Source organism: Cyprinodon variegatus, unplaced genomic scaffold (assembly GCF_000732505.1).
Source record: "Cyprinodon variegatus isolate N-32 unplaced genomic scaffold, C_variegatus-1.0 Scaffold198, whole genome shotgun sequence".
Classification (NCBI taxonomy): domain Eukaryota; kingdom Metazoa; phylum Chordata; class Actinopteri; order Cyprinodontiformes; family Cyprinodontidae; genus Cyprinodon; species Cyprinodon variegatus.
The window spans coordinates 443,385-458,534 of record NW_015150651.1 but is presented as its reverse complement, the minus strand read 5'-3'; the positions used below and the strand labels follow the sequence as shown (position 1 = coordinate 458,534).

Here is a 15,150-nt window from a genome sequence, read left to right as displayed (position 1 = left end):
TGTTTCCCAAATATCTTACATTGCCCATAATGATTGATCAAAGGGTCAAGGGTTACCTTGAATTTTCTCCTCTTTCCTGATCTATGTTCCAATACCTCCTTTTCAACTCAGCTAGAACATTGGAAGTATTTGAAGAATTATTTAAGCTTTTGAAATGTAAATGAGCAACTGCGGCCTGGAAAAGAACAACAATGAACAATGACAATGTCCTAAAATGAAAATAAATGAGCAAATATCCTCTCAAAGGCCAGTTACTGAGGTTACACCATAGTCTGTCACCATGAAGAGTTGGAACTCCACTGAACGGTGTTAAGGAACCGAACTGAAACACAGTCAAGCACATATCCCAATAAATATGATAGAAATGATAATACTGGGCTGCTCAGTGGAGCAGTGGGTAGCACTCCAAGACGGTTCTGGGTTTGATTCCCGGCCCGGGGTCTTTCTGCATGGAGTTTGCATGTTCTCCCTGAGCATGTGTGGGTTCTCTCCGGGTACTCCAGCTTCCTCCCACAGTCCAAAAACATGACTGTTCTCTAAATTGTCCTTAGGTGTGAGTGTGCGAGTGAATGGTTGTATGTCCTGTTTGTCTCTGTGTTGCCCTGTGAAGGACTGGCGACCTGTCCAGGGTGGACCCCGCCTCTCGCCCATTGACAGCTGGAGATAGGCACCAGCACCCCTTGCGACCCCAATTGGGACAAGCGTGTCAGATAATGGATGGATGGATGGATGGATGATAATACTTCTGTGTATTAAAGAGAGACTATTTATATCTGCTCAATCATTTATGTTGCTGTCTTTATCCTAGATCAGGGGTCCTTTTCAAGTCCAGGACCGCCTTCATTAATAAACTCCCATTTTAATTCATGCTACTGATTAGATGTGCCACGCAGCAGATGAGCGTTTTTCAACTTTCTTGTCTTGCAGGGCAACATCTGCATGCATGTACAATATTTCAATTCCACACACATAAATGGGGCAGGCGACTGTAGCTTAATCACACAAGTTATGTAGGAAATAAATGAGTCGCAGCCCTGAACCCTGCCTTGATGGACTGTTGTAGGGCTCTTGGGGGCCCACTGTTGGCGGACAGCCATAAGCAGGAGGTTAGTTCCCCTGTACTTTTGGCCGGCTCTGCACAGCACAATGAATAATAACTTCTCCTTAATGTTCTTCTGTTATATGAGCTGCAGCCAGAGGAGCCGCGGAAGTTGAATTGAACTGAAATAATGCATCTGATTCACTAACAAATGATAAAGACAAAAACACAATATAGCCACATTTATCCAGTACCTAATATGTGATATTGATCAGATTTTAGAAAAACTACATTTAACAGGCACATTTTTATATTGATCTCCCTTCATATAAAATGGATAAAGATTATTTTAATTGTGACTTTAAACATTCAATTCCCCGACATTTAACCCCAAGCTTTGCTCTGACCTCCTATTCACCCTTCATGTTTATCGATAGACTTGACTATTTTCTTTCTAAGGGCAAATTTATTTAAAGTAAATACTGCAGAGATGTTGGAAAACATCTGATTAATCCATGTCTGCAGAGAAGCGATTGCTGTTGTTGGGGCTTTTTAACGGCTACAAACATGTTCAAATGATCTTGGATGTTTCACCTATTCTAGTGTATATTATAACCAAACCCAATGAAGCTGACACCAAAACGGAAACAAACTGTCTGCAGCTTTGGCAGCAGATGTCTGGCCCCCACCCACCACCTTGACCTGTCGGCTATTTCAGGAAACACAGACTGTCCCAATTATGAGTTACAAGTAAGACTTCTGTTGCTTGAGATGATTTGGTTTACTGACACAGAGTCAGTTTTCTTTTTGTTCCTGTTTGTCTCATTGTTAGCACCACTAGAGGGAAAAGAACCTGCAAAACAATGGCTCACAGCATACAAAACACTGGGAGACAAGGAAATTATTTTATTCTTGGGCATTTGCTGATGGCCAACAAAGTGTGCCTTTAGGTATGCTTAGATTTTTTAATTAAAACCATAGAATCTTTCAATTTATTGCAAAGTTGGTGGGTGTTCTTGGAGGCCACTAAAGTATGATAGAAAGGGTTCCTAAACAGATTGAAATTTTTCTGGATGCCTTATAGCAAATTTGACCTTTTCCAAGTGCAAAAATAGCATTACATCTTTCAACCACTGAGCAAGAGTAGGTGGTGCACTTGACTTCTAGTGAAGTAAAATCCACCAGCAGAGAAACAAATACTATAATATTCTGTTGGTTCTTAGTTAAATCCTTGTTTGGTACCCCTACAAATGCTATCATTGCACATGCCTGGAAATTGACTCCAAAGACTTTTGACAGTACATCAAATTTATCAGACCAATAGCCTATCAAAAGATGACAAGACCAAAACATGAGTCAAATCTGCAACATTACTATGACATCTGATACAAATGCTGTCAATATTTGGGTTTATGGAAAAGATCCTTGCTCTACTCCAGTGCAAACGATGGACAACCTTAAACTGAATGAGTTTTAATCTTGCACAAGATGAGCCACTGTTAACTTTTTAAAGTGTCAGTCCAAGCGTCTTCTGAGATTTCACTTCCAAGTCCATTCTCCCAATGATTTCTGATCTTGTCCAATATGACAATTAGTGTTGCACCGATACTGATACCAGTATCGGGCGGGGCCCCGATGCAGCACTAAAATAGTGGTATCGTCATAAGTGAGTACCAAAAAATACGACACTGATACCATTTTGAGAGCCAAAAGTTTATTCAACTATTGTCACCCACTCCAGGTAGGCAATAAAAAGTTCTACTGGATTCACTTTGTATTAGTCTTTTTCCTGCTTCACAAAGGTAGACAGCAGCTTGACAAATCCATGATGACAATTATTTTACATCCAAGTAGTATGCAGTTTCTCATATATACACAAACACATCAATTTCAAACAGATGGTATCGGTATGGTATTGGTTTTGGACGATACTGCACAGCCAGGCTGTGTTTTCTAGTAAATTGGCGAGCTTGAAAATAGCGAAACATGTCCTTTTGCTGAAGTTCATATTTGGAACACAAATCCTCAAAACAAGAAAAGGATCCATTAATATACAGATCACTAAACCTCTTAATTCCTTTCCTATGGCATGAGACAAAAGTGTGATCAAGGTTTGCTGGTAGGAAATTGTGATTATTGCATAGTGGAGTGTAAGTCAAAACAGTATCCCTCAAATCATGCTGCTTTCTGAATTGAGCCCATATTTTCAATGTAGATACTAAGACAGGGTTGGAAGTAAACCTGGAAATCTTTATTGGAAGGTTAGATGAAACTAAAGCGAGAGGAGATAATATGCATGACATGTACTCCATCTCACAGCAATCTGTATCAGCAGACTGAATCTAATATGTTATTTTGTGGAAATCTGCTATCCAATAGTAAGCTCTAAAGTTTGGCAGAACCAACCCACCTTTGATCATTGTAAGAACTCCTTCTTAATTCTAGGGTTCTGACCCTTCCATATAAATATAGATATAAGTTTGTCAAGTTTAGTGAAGAAAGATTTTTTTAAAAAAAATTAGGAAGTCATTGAAATAAAAATAAAAATTTGGGCAAAACATTCATTTTAATGCAGTTCACTCTGCCTGCCATGGTTAAATGTAGAACATCCCTTCTTTGCAAATCTGGGTTCAGTTTAGACATGAGTGGTGCAATATTTTTTATTAAATGAAGGTGTTATATTGTTACCTAAATACTTAAAACCTGACCTAGAAATATGTACAACACTTTAAAATGGCTAAAATGTGTTATATAAATAAACTATATCTCCTCTAGTGGTCAGTCTTACACCAGATCCAGAAAAGTCTTCAGATAAAATATATATCAGATAAAATATATATCCACAATTATATATTCACAAACAGAAGAACTGTTCTTTTAGAAAAGATTCTAAGATTCACTTTAGCAAAGCTTTGTCAACATGTAGGTCTAGACTTTGGATGGAACTTTCTATCATGTGAATATGCTGTGATCTACACAATTTCACTAAAGCACTAGACTTAGACTAAGACAAACTTACAAAACAAAATTCCATCAGCATAAATCAGCTCACAGAGCAGGCCAGGCCAAAGAGAAGAGAAGGCCAGATGGAGCGATGTGATAGGCGATGTCAGAGGGGCAGCAGAGGCGGTGAAGCTAATGGTGAGGCTAAGAAGGAATTACCAGAGAAAACCGATCCCATAACACTCTCCAATGTCTGCTCACTGGATTAAAAAATTGAGCATCTCCGACTCGAACTCACTTCAAAAAAGGAGATTAGTAACTGCTGCACCATCATCCCAACTGAACCATGTTTTCATTCATCGATACCGGACAATTCTATTAGCCTGGAGGGCCTCATGCTATACTGCGCCGATAGAAACAGAGACCTAAGTGGTAAGACTAGAGGAGGTGAGGTCTGTGTTTTCATCAACAACACCTGGTGTAAGAATACTAGATCGAAAACCAGCTTCTGCTCTCCAGACATCAAGTTTCTCACTGTTAACAGCAGACCGTTCTATCTGCCCAGAGATTTCAACTGTGGCTAGCATTACTAATGTTTGCATGCCCCCCAGTGCTAATCCAAAAGAGGCCATGAACACTCTATACCAGGCTATCGCTGAGCTCCAATCTGCATACACAAAGGGCATTTTCATCATTGCTGGTGATTTTTACCAGGCTAACCTGAAGACTGTGCTCCCTCATTTTTACCACGTGTGGACTTTGCAACTCTGGGTCAAAACATTTTAGAATTAGCCTACTCTAATATCAAAGAAGGATTCAGTGCAGCTCCCGCCCCCACCTTGGGCCATGAGATCACCTTTCTGTCATGCTAATTCCTGCATACAGGCCCCAGCTAATCAGGGTGAAACCAACAGTTCAGGAAGTCAGAGTGTGGTCTGAGGGGGCCATGGAAAAACTCCAGGATTGTTTTGAATGCTCTGACTGGAATTTGTTCAAAGCTGCAGCAACCTACGACAACAAAATAAATATTGATAAGTATGCTATGACTGTGTCGGCCTACATCAATAAATACATTGAAGGTATCAGCATCACAAAGAAAATCCCCACCTGAGCAATCCACAACACTGGATGAATGGGGAGGTTTGGAAATTGCTAAAAGCACGGAACTCAGCCTTCATTGTCTGGTGACAGAGAGGCATTGAGGACAGAGCATGCCAACTTGAGCTTGAACTGTTTCCACTCAGATCAGTGAAGCAAAACCAAAACCGGAAGATTCAGGATCTCTTCCATTATGCCAACAACACCAGGAGGATGTGGCAAGGCATATGGGGCATCATAGACTACAACACACCCTCCCCCTGATAGATGCAGCTGATGCTGACCATAAATATTTAATGATCTGAACTTCCATATCAATGAGTTTTTCTGCACCATGTTTTTTTCCCCCCCTCCCATACTGTTTACATTTGATCACTGCAGCACTTTAAGGAATGGAAATGTCATGAAAGTTGTACAAAACGAAATTTTATTGTATACAGACTGTGTATACAAAATGACAATAAAAGTTGTCTGAGTTTTCATACTGCAAACTGCTGCATGGATGTGTGCAGAGACCTGCATTGTGCTTTCCTTGTTTATCAGCAAACAACAACCCTACAAAGGAAAGACTCATTACATCCTGTTTAACTGCTTGAAAAGCTGTATTAAGCAGAGGGCATTGGTTTCTTCATATAAAGGCTTCCACACCTGCCCAATGCTGTCAGCAGGCAGGCAGGGGAACCTGTGCCCTTACCTGCAGCACCAGACAAGATTAAAGGGATGAACACACAAAAAAAACTGATACTCATCCTCCCACACAGTCTACAGAAACAACATAAAGCCACTGAGTGAGTCTGTAAGCCACACTAACATTCTCCAAAACAAAGGTGGAAAAATTGCTTAAACAATAACTTAGCTGCCAAGCTTTTGTTAATGCAATGCCTTTGGTTTAATAGATTTAATTATTCCTGTTTAATTAGAAGACTGCTATTTTCATGTGCATTGTAACAATAATCAATCAGCAACTACACAAGTAAGGTTTTTAGTTGGATGGGAGCATTCTGGAACAAGGTGGATTTTTAGAAATGTGTTTACCAGCAAAGAGAGGACCGTATCAATCAGGGTGGGGTCAAAAGAGGAGGGGGCTTATAGCAGATGCTGATGTCACTGTGTGACAAATGAAACATCAGACAGACTCACACACAAAACACAAAAGTCAAGAGGCTTTCTCGTCATTGTTCAGCAGACACATGGAAGGAGCGGACGCCGACCAGCTGCGCTGTGGGAGCGGACTCTCAGGATCCAGGTAACAGAAAAAAACATTTTATACTTTATCAAATTCAAACTCTGGCTCGCATGTAAAAACTGGGACTTAGTAAACATAATTTTTTTTTTATCTTTCTTAACTTCTTAATCTTCCCCATGAGCTTCTAAATCTGGAAATCTGTCTTTTTTAAATTTTGACTGATTTAACTTGGGCAAAGGTAAAGTGGAATTAACTAAAACTTTGATATTTGTAAAAGTTGCTGAGTGATTTGCATTTATTTTCTTATGTTCCAGATTTTTTTTTACAATGAAATCATTGACGCAGCCCTCAGTAGATTCTTCCCAATGAAGCTTTTCAGACTAAAAGGTGAATGTCTCACTGACTGATTTGACACAAATGCAGTTAGATTGTGTCTGATTTGGGAGCACTGGCAGGGGTGGAGGTGCATGTTTCTGCAGTGGCGTCTCTGTGCATCTGTTGTGCACATGGCTCAGAGGAGGGCTGCAGGTGGCTGCTGCTGCTGCTGCTCCCGGGCTCCCCTTAATGAAGACAACGCTCGTTTCTGTCTGCTGGCCGGCCTTATCTTTCTCTACTTGCTGTGCGGAGCGGCCATCTTCTCGGCTTTGGAGCATCCCTTCGAAGTGCGTGCCCGGCTCCTCTGGAAACAGCAGCTGGAGAACTTTACCAGGCGGTACCGTGTCAACCTGGGTGCCCTGCACACACTGCTGCGGCAATATGAGCAGGCGAATGGAGCGGGGATCAGAGTGGACACACTAAGGCCACGCTGGGACTTTTCTGGAGCCTTCTACTTTGTAGCGACAGTTGTCTCTACTATTGGTAAGACATTACTGCCTTCAAAATACTTACATGTTTCATAAAACATGAACTACCAGCTCTGTAAACCCATCATCATCTCTGATCCTTTTCTCCCTTCCTTGATTGTTCCAGGTTTTGGGATGACCACACCAGCGACCATTGCTGGAAAGATATTCCTCATCTTCTATGGCCTCATCGGCTGTGCAGCCACCATCCTATTTTTTAACCTATTCCTGGAAAGGATCATCACCATGTTGGCATACATCATGCGTTGGTGTCATGAGCGGCGGCTAAGGTGTGGAGGAGCGGGTGTGATGTCAAGCAGAGAGGAGTCATCTGAAGAGGAGGACAGCCTGGAAGGCTGGAAACCGTCAGTCTATTACGTCATGCTGATTCTGGGACTTGCATCTGTCCTGATTGCCTGCAGTGCCTCTACCCTCTACAGCTCCATGGAGAACTGGAGCTACGTGGACTCTCTCTACTTTTGCTTTGTGGCGTTCAGCACCATCGGCTTTGGAGACCTTGTGAGCAGTCAGAGAGAGCGCTACGAATCTCAAGGCGCCTACCGACTTGGGAACTGCCTTTTCATCTTAATGGGAGTCTGTTGCATATACTCTCTTTTCAATGTCATTTCCATCATCATCAAGCAAACTCTTAACTGGATCTTGAGTAAGCTAGTCTGCTCAGGGCAATGTAAGCTCTCTTCCTGCCCCTGCCTTCGAATCAAAAACCAAAACCAGAGGCGTCCAGTTGCCCGCCGCGTGAAGCGCAACGCCGTGCAGCCCGTCACCACCCAGTGCCCCGTAGGCAGACAGCACTACATGGATGGGTCTGTGGAAACTGTCTGTGACAGTGAGACGGATGCTGGCGCAGGGGCAGAAGTACAGCTGGGGCGCCGTCTATCTGGAGAGATGATATCTGTGAATGAGTTCATGGTGTCTAATAAGGTGTCTCTGGCACTGCTGCAGAAGCAGCTGAGTGAAACCGCTCACCAAGGGCCACGGCAGAGCTACGGGCACCAAAACGGATTCTCTGGTGGGGTGGGGGCTTTGGGGATTATGAACAATCGCCTACAGGAAACAAGTGTGGACAGATAGCATCCTTTCTGGCTTCTTAGAGAATCATTAGCTCGCCCTACCTGTGTTGCAAAACCAAATTATGTGACTCCTGACTGTTTTATTCCAAACTGCTGTAGATTAGCTCATTACTGAAAGCAGCAGACCTCATAAACTCTGCAACAGTATAAGGGATTATTTTATTTGCAAAGGTAAGGAAAAAGGAGAAAAAAGAGGACTTAAAAGGAGGAGGGGTCTGATGTCCTGAAGTGACTGACTCATACCAAAGCAATCAAGCTAAAGAAGCGGTGAAGGACCACTTAAAGGAGGCTGCTGATTTGAAGAATGCTGCACATGTTGCTCAACCTCATAAAACAGATATCAGGCTGTAGTATATATCAGTGTATGTATAAACATGGCATCCAAAAGGCTTCTTAGTTAGTGGGTATGTAAAACAACTAAGTGTGACCTATATTTAAACAACTACTACAGAGCTACAACTAAGCTATCTAACATTTTAATGTGCTGATTACTCCCAGAGCGCCCATCCTAGAGGTCATTTAAATTCATAGTCATCCTGAAGGAGATTCAGAGCTTTCAGCTGAGAACATCTAATCAAACATGGCCTCTAGAGGACACTCCTAAGGCAGTAAGTGTTGCACAAGTAGTCACGCCATCATATAAGCATAGAGACAAAGGCTTAAGCGATCCATGGCAAACTCTTATCACATCCTTACTATGCAAGGATAAAATAATCAGTTTATGGCATGTAGCAATAATGTGATATGTTTTTTAATCTGTCAAACCATTTTATCTTTGTTTCTATAAAGAATCAGCCCTTTTGTGGCAGAATTTGTCAGCTTGCATAGAAAGTTTCAGCTTTGTTTAATTGTTGTGAGAAGAAACAAGGACCAATAATTCTGAAAAAAATAAAATGCTGCAACGTGTCACTAATTAATCAAAGATGTCTCCAGAAAACATAATTTTTGCTCATGTTTAAATATTTTTTTTTTTTGCTCAGGTAGTTTCCTGTTTCTGGTTACAACAGAGTATTAGGACCAGGCTAGAATTTATTTATTTATTTTGTTTTAAATACGAGAATAAAGTCATAACACTATGAGAATAATGTAAAAACTATAAAGCTGTAATATTACGAGAATAAAGTGGCAACATTAGGAAAATAAAGTCATAATGTCATAAAGCCATTATGAGAATAAAGTCATAATATTAAAAGAATAAAGCCATGGGTGTGGTTTGGTGGTGCATTGGTTAGCACACACGACCCATGAATGGAGGCCTTAGTCCTTGACACGGGCGACCCGGGTTGAAATGCGGCCTGTGGTCCTCTACCGCATGTCTCTCCCCCTTTCTCAAACTGCCTTTCCTGTCAACCTACTGTCCATAAAAATGAGCCACTTGTGCTGTAAAAACTCAAAAAAAGAAAAAAAATGAAAAAGATAATGAAGCTGTAATATTACAAGAATAAAGTTGCAATATTAGGAGAATAAAGTCATAATATAATGAGAATTATCTGGCATTCTTACCTGCCACAAGGATCTCTTCGGTTGCCCACAATTAATTTTCTGTTTACGAACGTCCGCCCTAACCCCTAAACTTCTCCATCACTATATAGAGCAGGGAATATCTAGTGGACTTTATAGTGAACTCAGTTAACTGACAATTCTGACAGATTATCACTATTTTTTGCAGCCCATTGGGCACGTAACTCTACCTCCTTGCAAAGTCGCACATGATCTATGGTATTTGTTGCCGCTCACAATACCCGAAAGTGGGCCGCTGTCACAGTAAATCCCCTGAAGCTTTGCGAGGAGAGCTCTCCCAAAGCATTCCAGGATATATCTGCTGGTCAAGTGACTATGGATGATCACTACTTTTCAAGGTGCATTGTGGGAAATTTCGAGTCCACTACTTTTTCATTCACAAGAGAAGTCTTTCCTTACCAAGGGTACGCACATGCATAGTGGCCCACGAGTGCAAAGACCGCACGAGCAGACTGTGTCAGCTCCCTACAGTCATCATGAAATTCAGATATTCATAAAAATACAAGCCTCCCTATACCGTGCCACAAAATTTCAAGTGACAATTCTGCTTAGCAGTGTGATGAACCTGAATGTCTGTCATTGTTTCCTGCATCTGCAAGCCCTGATTAGACTGTCGTTTGTCGTTTACATGTTCCACAAGCAGACTCTGTCAAGTAAATTCACCAAAAGCTGTCTTCTTTACCTGACTCTCTGCAAACTTCCTGAATGTTACGGCGCCACCATGTTGATTTGCTTGTTTACCTCTAGAGAGCGGTAGGACCGTAGATGTTCACTTGGAGGCAAGCAACCGTGCTAGCGTGGTGTGTATTTTTGTATGTATTTCCATTACTTACTAACTTCCAGGCAACATATTTATGTTGTTTTTTTTTTATTTGAGATTTTTTTTTAATTCTTGGCAGCGCCTGGCGGCAGTGGACTGATACAGCTCTCAACAATTCTCGCGACATTTCCACAAAATATGCCATTTAGAATGCTACATACAAGGCATCTATCCCGCATCTATGACAGTCAATGCCTGCAGGAGCTACGGTCACAAAATGTTTTAAACACAGCCACTCTCGATTGTTTAAAAACCTGCGGAGTGCTACGGACGTATAAAAACAAAGCCCGGATGAAGCGGTGTGCTAGATGCCGTAAGAGGGGCAGCAGAGGCGAGCTAATGGCAAAGCTCAGAGGCAATCCCCACAGAAAACAGATTCCATCAATCCTGCTCTCCAACGTCCGCTCGTTGGATAACAAACTGGATCATTTCTGACTTTCAAAAAAGGTTTAGTAACTTTAGTAACTGCTGCACCAACATCCTGACTGAATCATGGCTTCATTCGTCGATACCGGAAAATGCTATTAGCCTGGAGGGCCTCACGCTATAGCCTGACGTAGTCCTACTCAATTCTAGTCAGAATATGAGTCTGATACTGCTCCATAGAGCTGTGATTATGGGGCGTGTTTTGAACGAACCAGGAAAAAAAATGCCTCTGCACTCAATTGGATAGACCTACAACCAATAAGAGCAACGGAGTGCGTGACGTATGTTAAGCGAGGCATAGTTGTTGTCTACAAAAATCAAAGCGTGCAGTTGCACGCCTAGAATAAGAAGATGAGCCTTGATCGCGTTTCTCTGTTCCTCTTTTAAAATTAATTTGCTGTCGATATCTTCTAGAACAGACCTAATAGCAGAATCTACACACCTTAACTCTCCAGTGGCAGCCATTGTTGTTGTCACCCAAGCGTGTTTTGGTCACGTGGTTGATTACGTTACTGTTGATCATCTGTCCATCATCGTATAAAGCCCGCCCTGACAATTTGATTGGCCCGACAGATATTGTGCTAGCATACTCGCGCTACTGTTGAGCAATGCCAGACCGAAACTTCCCGACCTCAAACGTTGTGGGCGGGACTAAGTTCGGAATGGCACCCAGGCTACTCACGCTATACCGCGTTGATAGAAACAGAGACCTAAGTGGTAAGACTGGAGGAGGTAGCCTCTGGGTTTTTATCAACAACAGCTGGTGTAAAAATGCTACATCAGTCACCAGCTCATGCTCTCTAGACATTGAGTTTCTGACTTTTAACTGCGGACTGTTCTATCTGCCCAGAGAGTTACATCTGTTTACATGCCCTCCTGCGCTAATACAAAAGAGGCCATGAAGACCCTATACCAGGCTATCTCTAAGCTTCAATCTGCACACACAGAGGACGTTTTCATCATTGCTTGGGATTTTAACCAAGCTAACTTAAAGACTGTGCTCCCTAATTTTTACCAACATGTGGACCTTGCATTCTCGGGGTCAAAACATTTTAGATTTAGTCGACTTTAATATCAAAAATGCATTCAGGGCAGCTCCCCGCCCCCACCTTGGGTAACTAGATCACCATTCTGTCATGCTAATTCCTGCATACGGGCCCCAGCTAATCAGGGTGAAACCAACAGTTAAGGAAGTCAGAGTGTGGTCTGAGGGGACCATGGAAAAACTCCAGGATTGTTTTGAATGTTTTGACTGGAACATGTTCAATGATGCTGTAATGTATGGCAACAAAATAAATATAGATGAGTATGCCTTGACTGTGTCAGCATACGTATATCAACAAATATTTTGAAGACATCAGCATCACAAACAACATCACCACCCGGGCCAACAAATGACCCTGGATGGAGGTTTGGAAATCGCTAAGAGCACAGAACTCAGCTTTTAAGTCTGGTGACAGAGAGGCACTGAGGAAAGCTCGTGCCAACTTGACCCATGCCATCAGATCAGTGAAGCAGAACCACAGCCGGAAGATCCAGGATCTCTTCCATGATGCCAGCAACATCAAGAGGATGTGACAAGATATGCGGGCGATGCCTACAGGATATATATATATATATATATATATATAGTAAGTCTGGTTGCATTTAAAAGAAAAAGCTCAGCAATTACATTACAGCACCCAGCTGGCTTAAATTATTGTACTTTTGTATTTTACACTTTCTGTCTGCTCCTATTTTGTAAACATAAGCTTTTTGATTATTTACCAAAACAAATAAAAAAAAAAAACAAAGAAGTAATTTAGACGTTTACTGGGAGCCAAGGAACTCCCAGCAGAGTTGAAAAAAAAAGAGGAAAAGCACCGGAAAACTAAAATTCACAAGTGTGATAAAGTGCGCAAAATTTGAGATGCAAAGAGGGATATGACTACGGGGAGCGCTCTGAGAATGCCATTAACATTTGTGTTAACTGAAGCCGGAGCTAAAGCTGCAAAGGTTACAAAGTTCAGAGATGGAAGAGTAGGTATGGTCAGCAGATTGCAACGGCGTTCAGCAATGTTTTTGTATGTAAATGTACACTTTAAATATATATATTTTTTTATTACACAAATTGTTTTTAGGACATGGTTTTCCGCTGATATTCTGCTAAAATTATACTACAGTATATTAATTTTTCTTCTTTTAGGTAAACAAATGAAACAGAAAATCCAATTAGTCATATGTTCTTTATTCAGATATCCCCAGAAAATGACACAAAAATATAACAGGATGATGCACTATGGTATAGATAACAGAACCAATGCGGTGAGTGACCCGTTCCATCGGTTCTTGCTGATGTTTTATGCTCCATTGAAAGGATGAATAAGGCGACACAGTACATGAACAATTCACCAGAAAAATACATTTTACAGACAATTGCAGAATGCTTACAAACATGGCAAATCAGTCAACATGAAACTGTTAAATTTTGATTTTTCAGTAAGCAGATGTTTAGGCTGTTTCTGGGTACGTTCTGGTCAAACATCCTGATGAACAGCTCTTTCCCTGCAGCTCTAATAAAAACACAAAGACAGCCAACGCTGTCAAAAGAGGATTTCTTATTCTGAATCGTAAAATTCATTGTGGGTGTAGCATATCCAAGACCAGAATTAGACCAGGAAACAGTAAATTAGAGAAACACATAAAACACATCTAAAGGAGAAATGCTGAATGCAGCGTCATGTACAGATGCACAGCAAACACATTAATGATGCTGACATACAAATACAAAGAAAAAATGTACAAGTACAAAAAACAACTGCAACTTCAGAAAAGCTGTAAACAAGCTCCACATTAAGAAAATGCTCCAAACCACTAGGGGGAGACATTCACCAACACAGACCGGACCAGAACATAAACTTTAGTAAAAATTTACTCCTAGGGACCAGATCCTCAGGCATGAAAATAAACATACACAAACCAACTCTTCATCTCTCTGCGCATTTATGTCTTTATTTAACGTCTGATCCCACATGAGCTTGAGACTGTCTCCCCCTAGTGGTTGGAATCACTTCTTTTAACTTGCAGGAGGTTTTTGCTAGTTGCTGCATGTTGACTTTGCATATGTTTTGTGTTAGCATCATTTATGTCTTTGCGTACGTTTGCACTTGACTGTTCTCCGTTTTCTGTGATTGTATCATTTCGATTTTGAAGCATTTTTCCTTTGGTCTAACATTTATATTTGCTTATCTCAGTGTTGTGTTTGCAGTCATTTCCTGTATATTTGCACTTCTCAGCCACTGTAGGAATGAAGTTTAAAAAATATGTATACATGTAAGTTGATAAATTTGTAATCATTTGCTTTTCACCAGCTACAGTAGCAGCCGTTCAAAATGGTCCTTCCCAGTCAAACTCCAGCTGGATGGCAGCAGCCCACTTCCCTCCAACTCCCAGCAAAATCCCCTCCAACTCCCAGCCACTGGAGTGACCCCCCTCTTGCATATCTTTTTCCTGACTCCATCCTTTCACTGCATTAAAGGGTTTTTTCAGGAGATGACGTTTGTCTTAATCTTGACAGAAATAATATTTTGGTACAAATATTGACGTTTAAAAAGGATTTGTAGAGGAACAGCCAATGAAAGTGGAGAAATTTTGAATGGCTACTACTGCATAAAAATCATATAAACGGGTTCCTGACTCTTTCTGACTGTAAGTAAGAAACAGGCTTTTAGCTAGGAATATTTATCACATCTTCAGGCTTTGTGCAGTGTAGGGGGCTCCGGGGTTTTCCTTCCCCCAGGAAACGTAGAAATTTAGACTCTCTGAAACGCTATTTCCTGCACATTGAGGTGGAATGCAGCTAACTTTTTGTCTTTGTCCCAACATTACTCCTGTCCTGATTATGGGAAGCATGTTTGCTTGACTAGAGGTGGAAATTTCTTAAGGAAGACGTGAGATAATTTTTAGGTACAATATTATGTTTCATAGGTTAACTGAAACAATCAGAAAGTCTAATGCTACGTTCACAGCGAACACGTTTTAAGCATCAAAAAAGCTTCTGCTGCTTAATTTCTGATGCTTGTCCACATTAAAGTCAGACGTCCAGTAAAGTGTGTTCAGATGCGTCTAATGTTTCTGCTGCTCCTGTGTTTAATGAGAGCGGCTTTGCTATATTTGCAGTGATCAGTGGGTAAAAAGTAGTTTTA

The 15,150-nt window shown here is 41.2% G+C and overlaps 1 protein-coding gene across 2 annotated transcripts; it reads left to right on the top strand.

Annotated features, from left to right (window-relative positions):
* The first annotated feature begins 6,632 nt into the window (after positions 1 to 6,632).
* Positions 6,633 to 8,917, top strand: LOC107087885 (potassium channel subfamily K member 13-like). 2 transcript variants are annotated; one of them, XM_015379708.1, is made up of 3 exons: positions 6,633 to 7,124; positions 7,236 to 7,800; positions 7,846 to 8,917. In XM_015379708.1, the coding sequence occupies exons 1-3, from the start codon at positions 6,734 to 6,736 to the stop codon at positions 8,198 to 8,200; spliced, it is 1,311 nt and encodes a 436-aa protein (XP_015235194.1). In that variant the 5' UTR covers positions 6,633 to 6,733; the 3' UTR covers positions 8,201 to 8,917. The 2 variants fall into 2 exon arrangements, with proteins under 2 accessions (XP_015235194.1, XP_015235193.1); XM_015379707.1 differs by having other exon boundaries at positions 7,236 to 8,917.
* Positions 8,918 to 15,150: the final 6,233 nt, after the last annotated feature.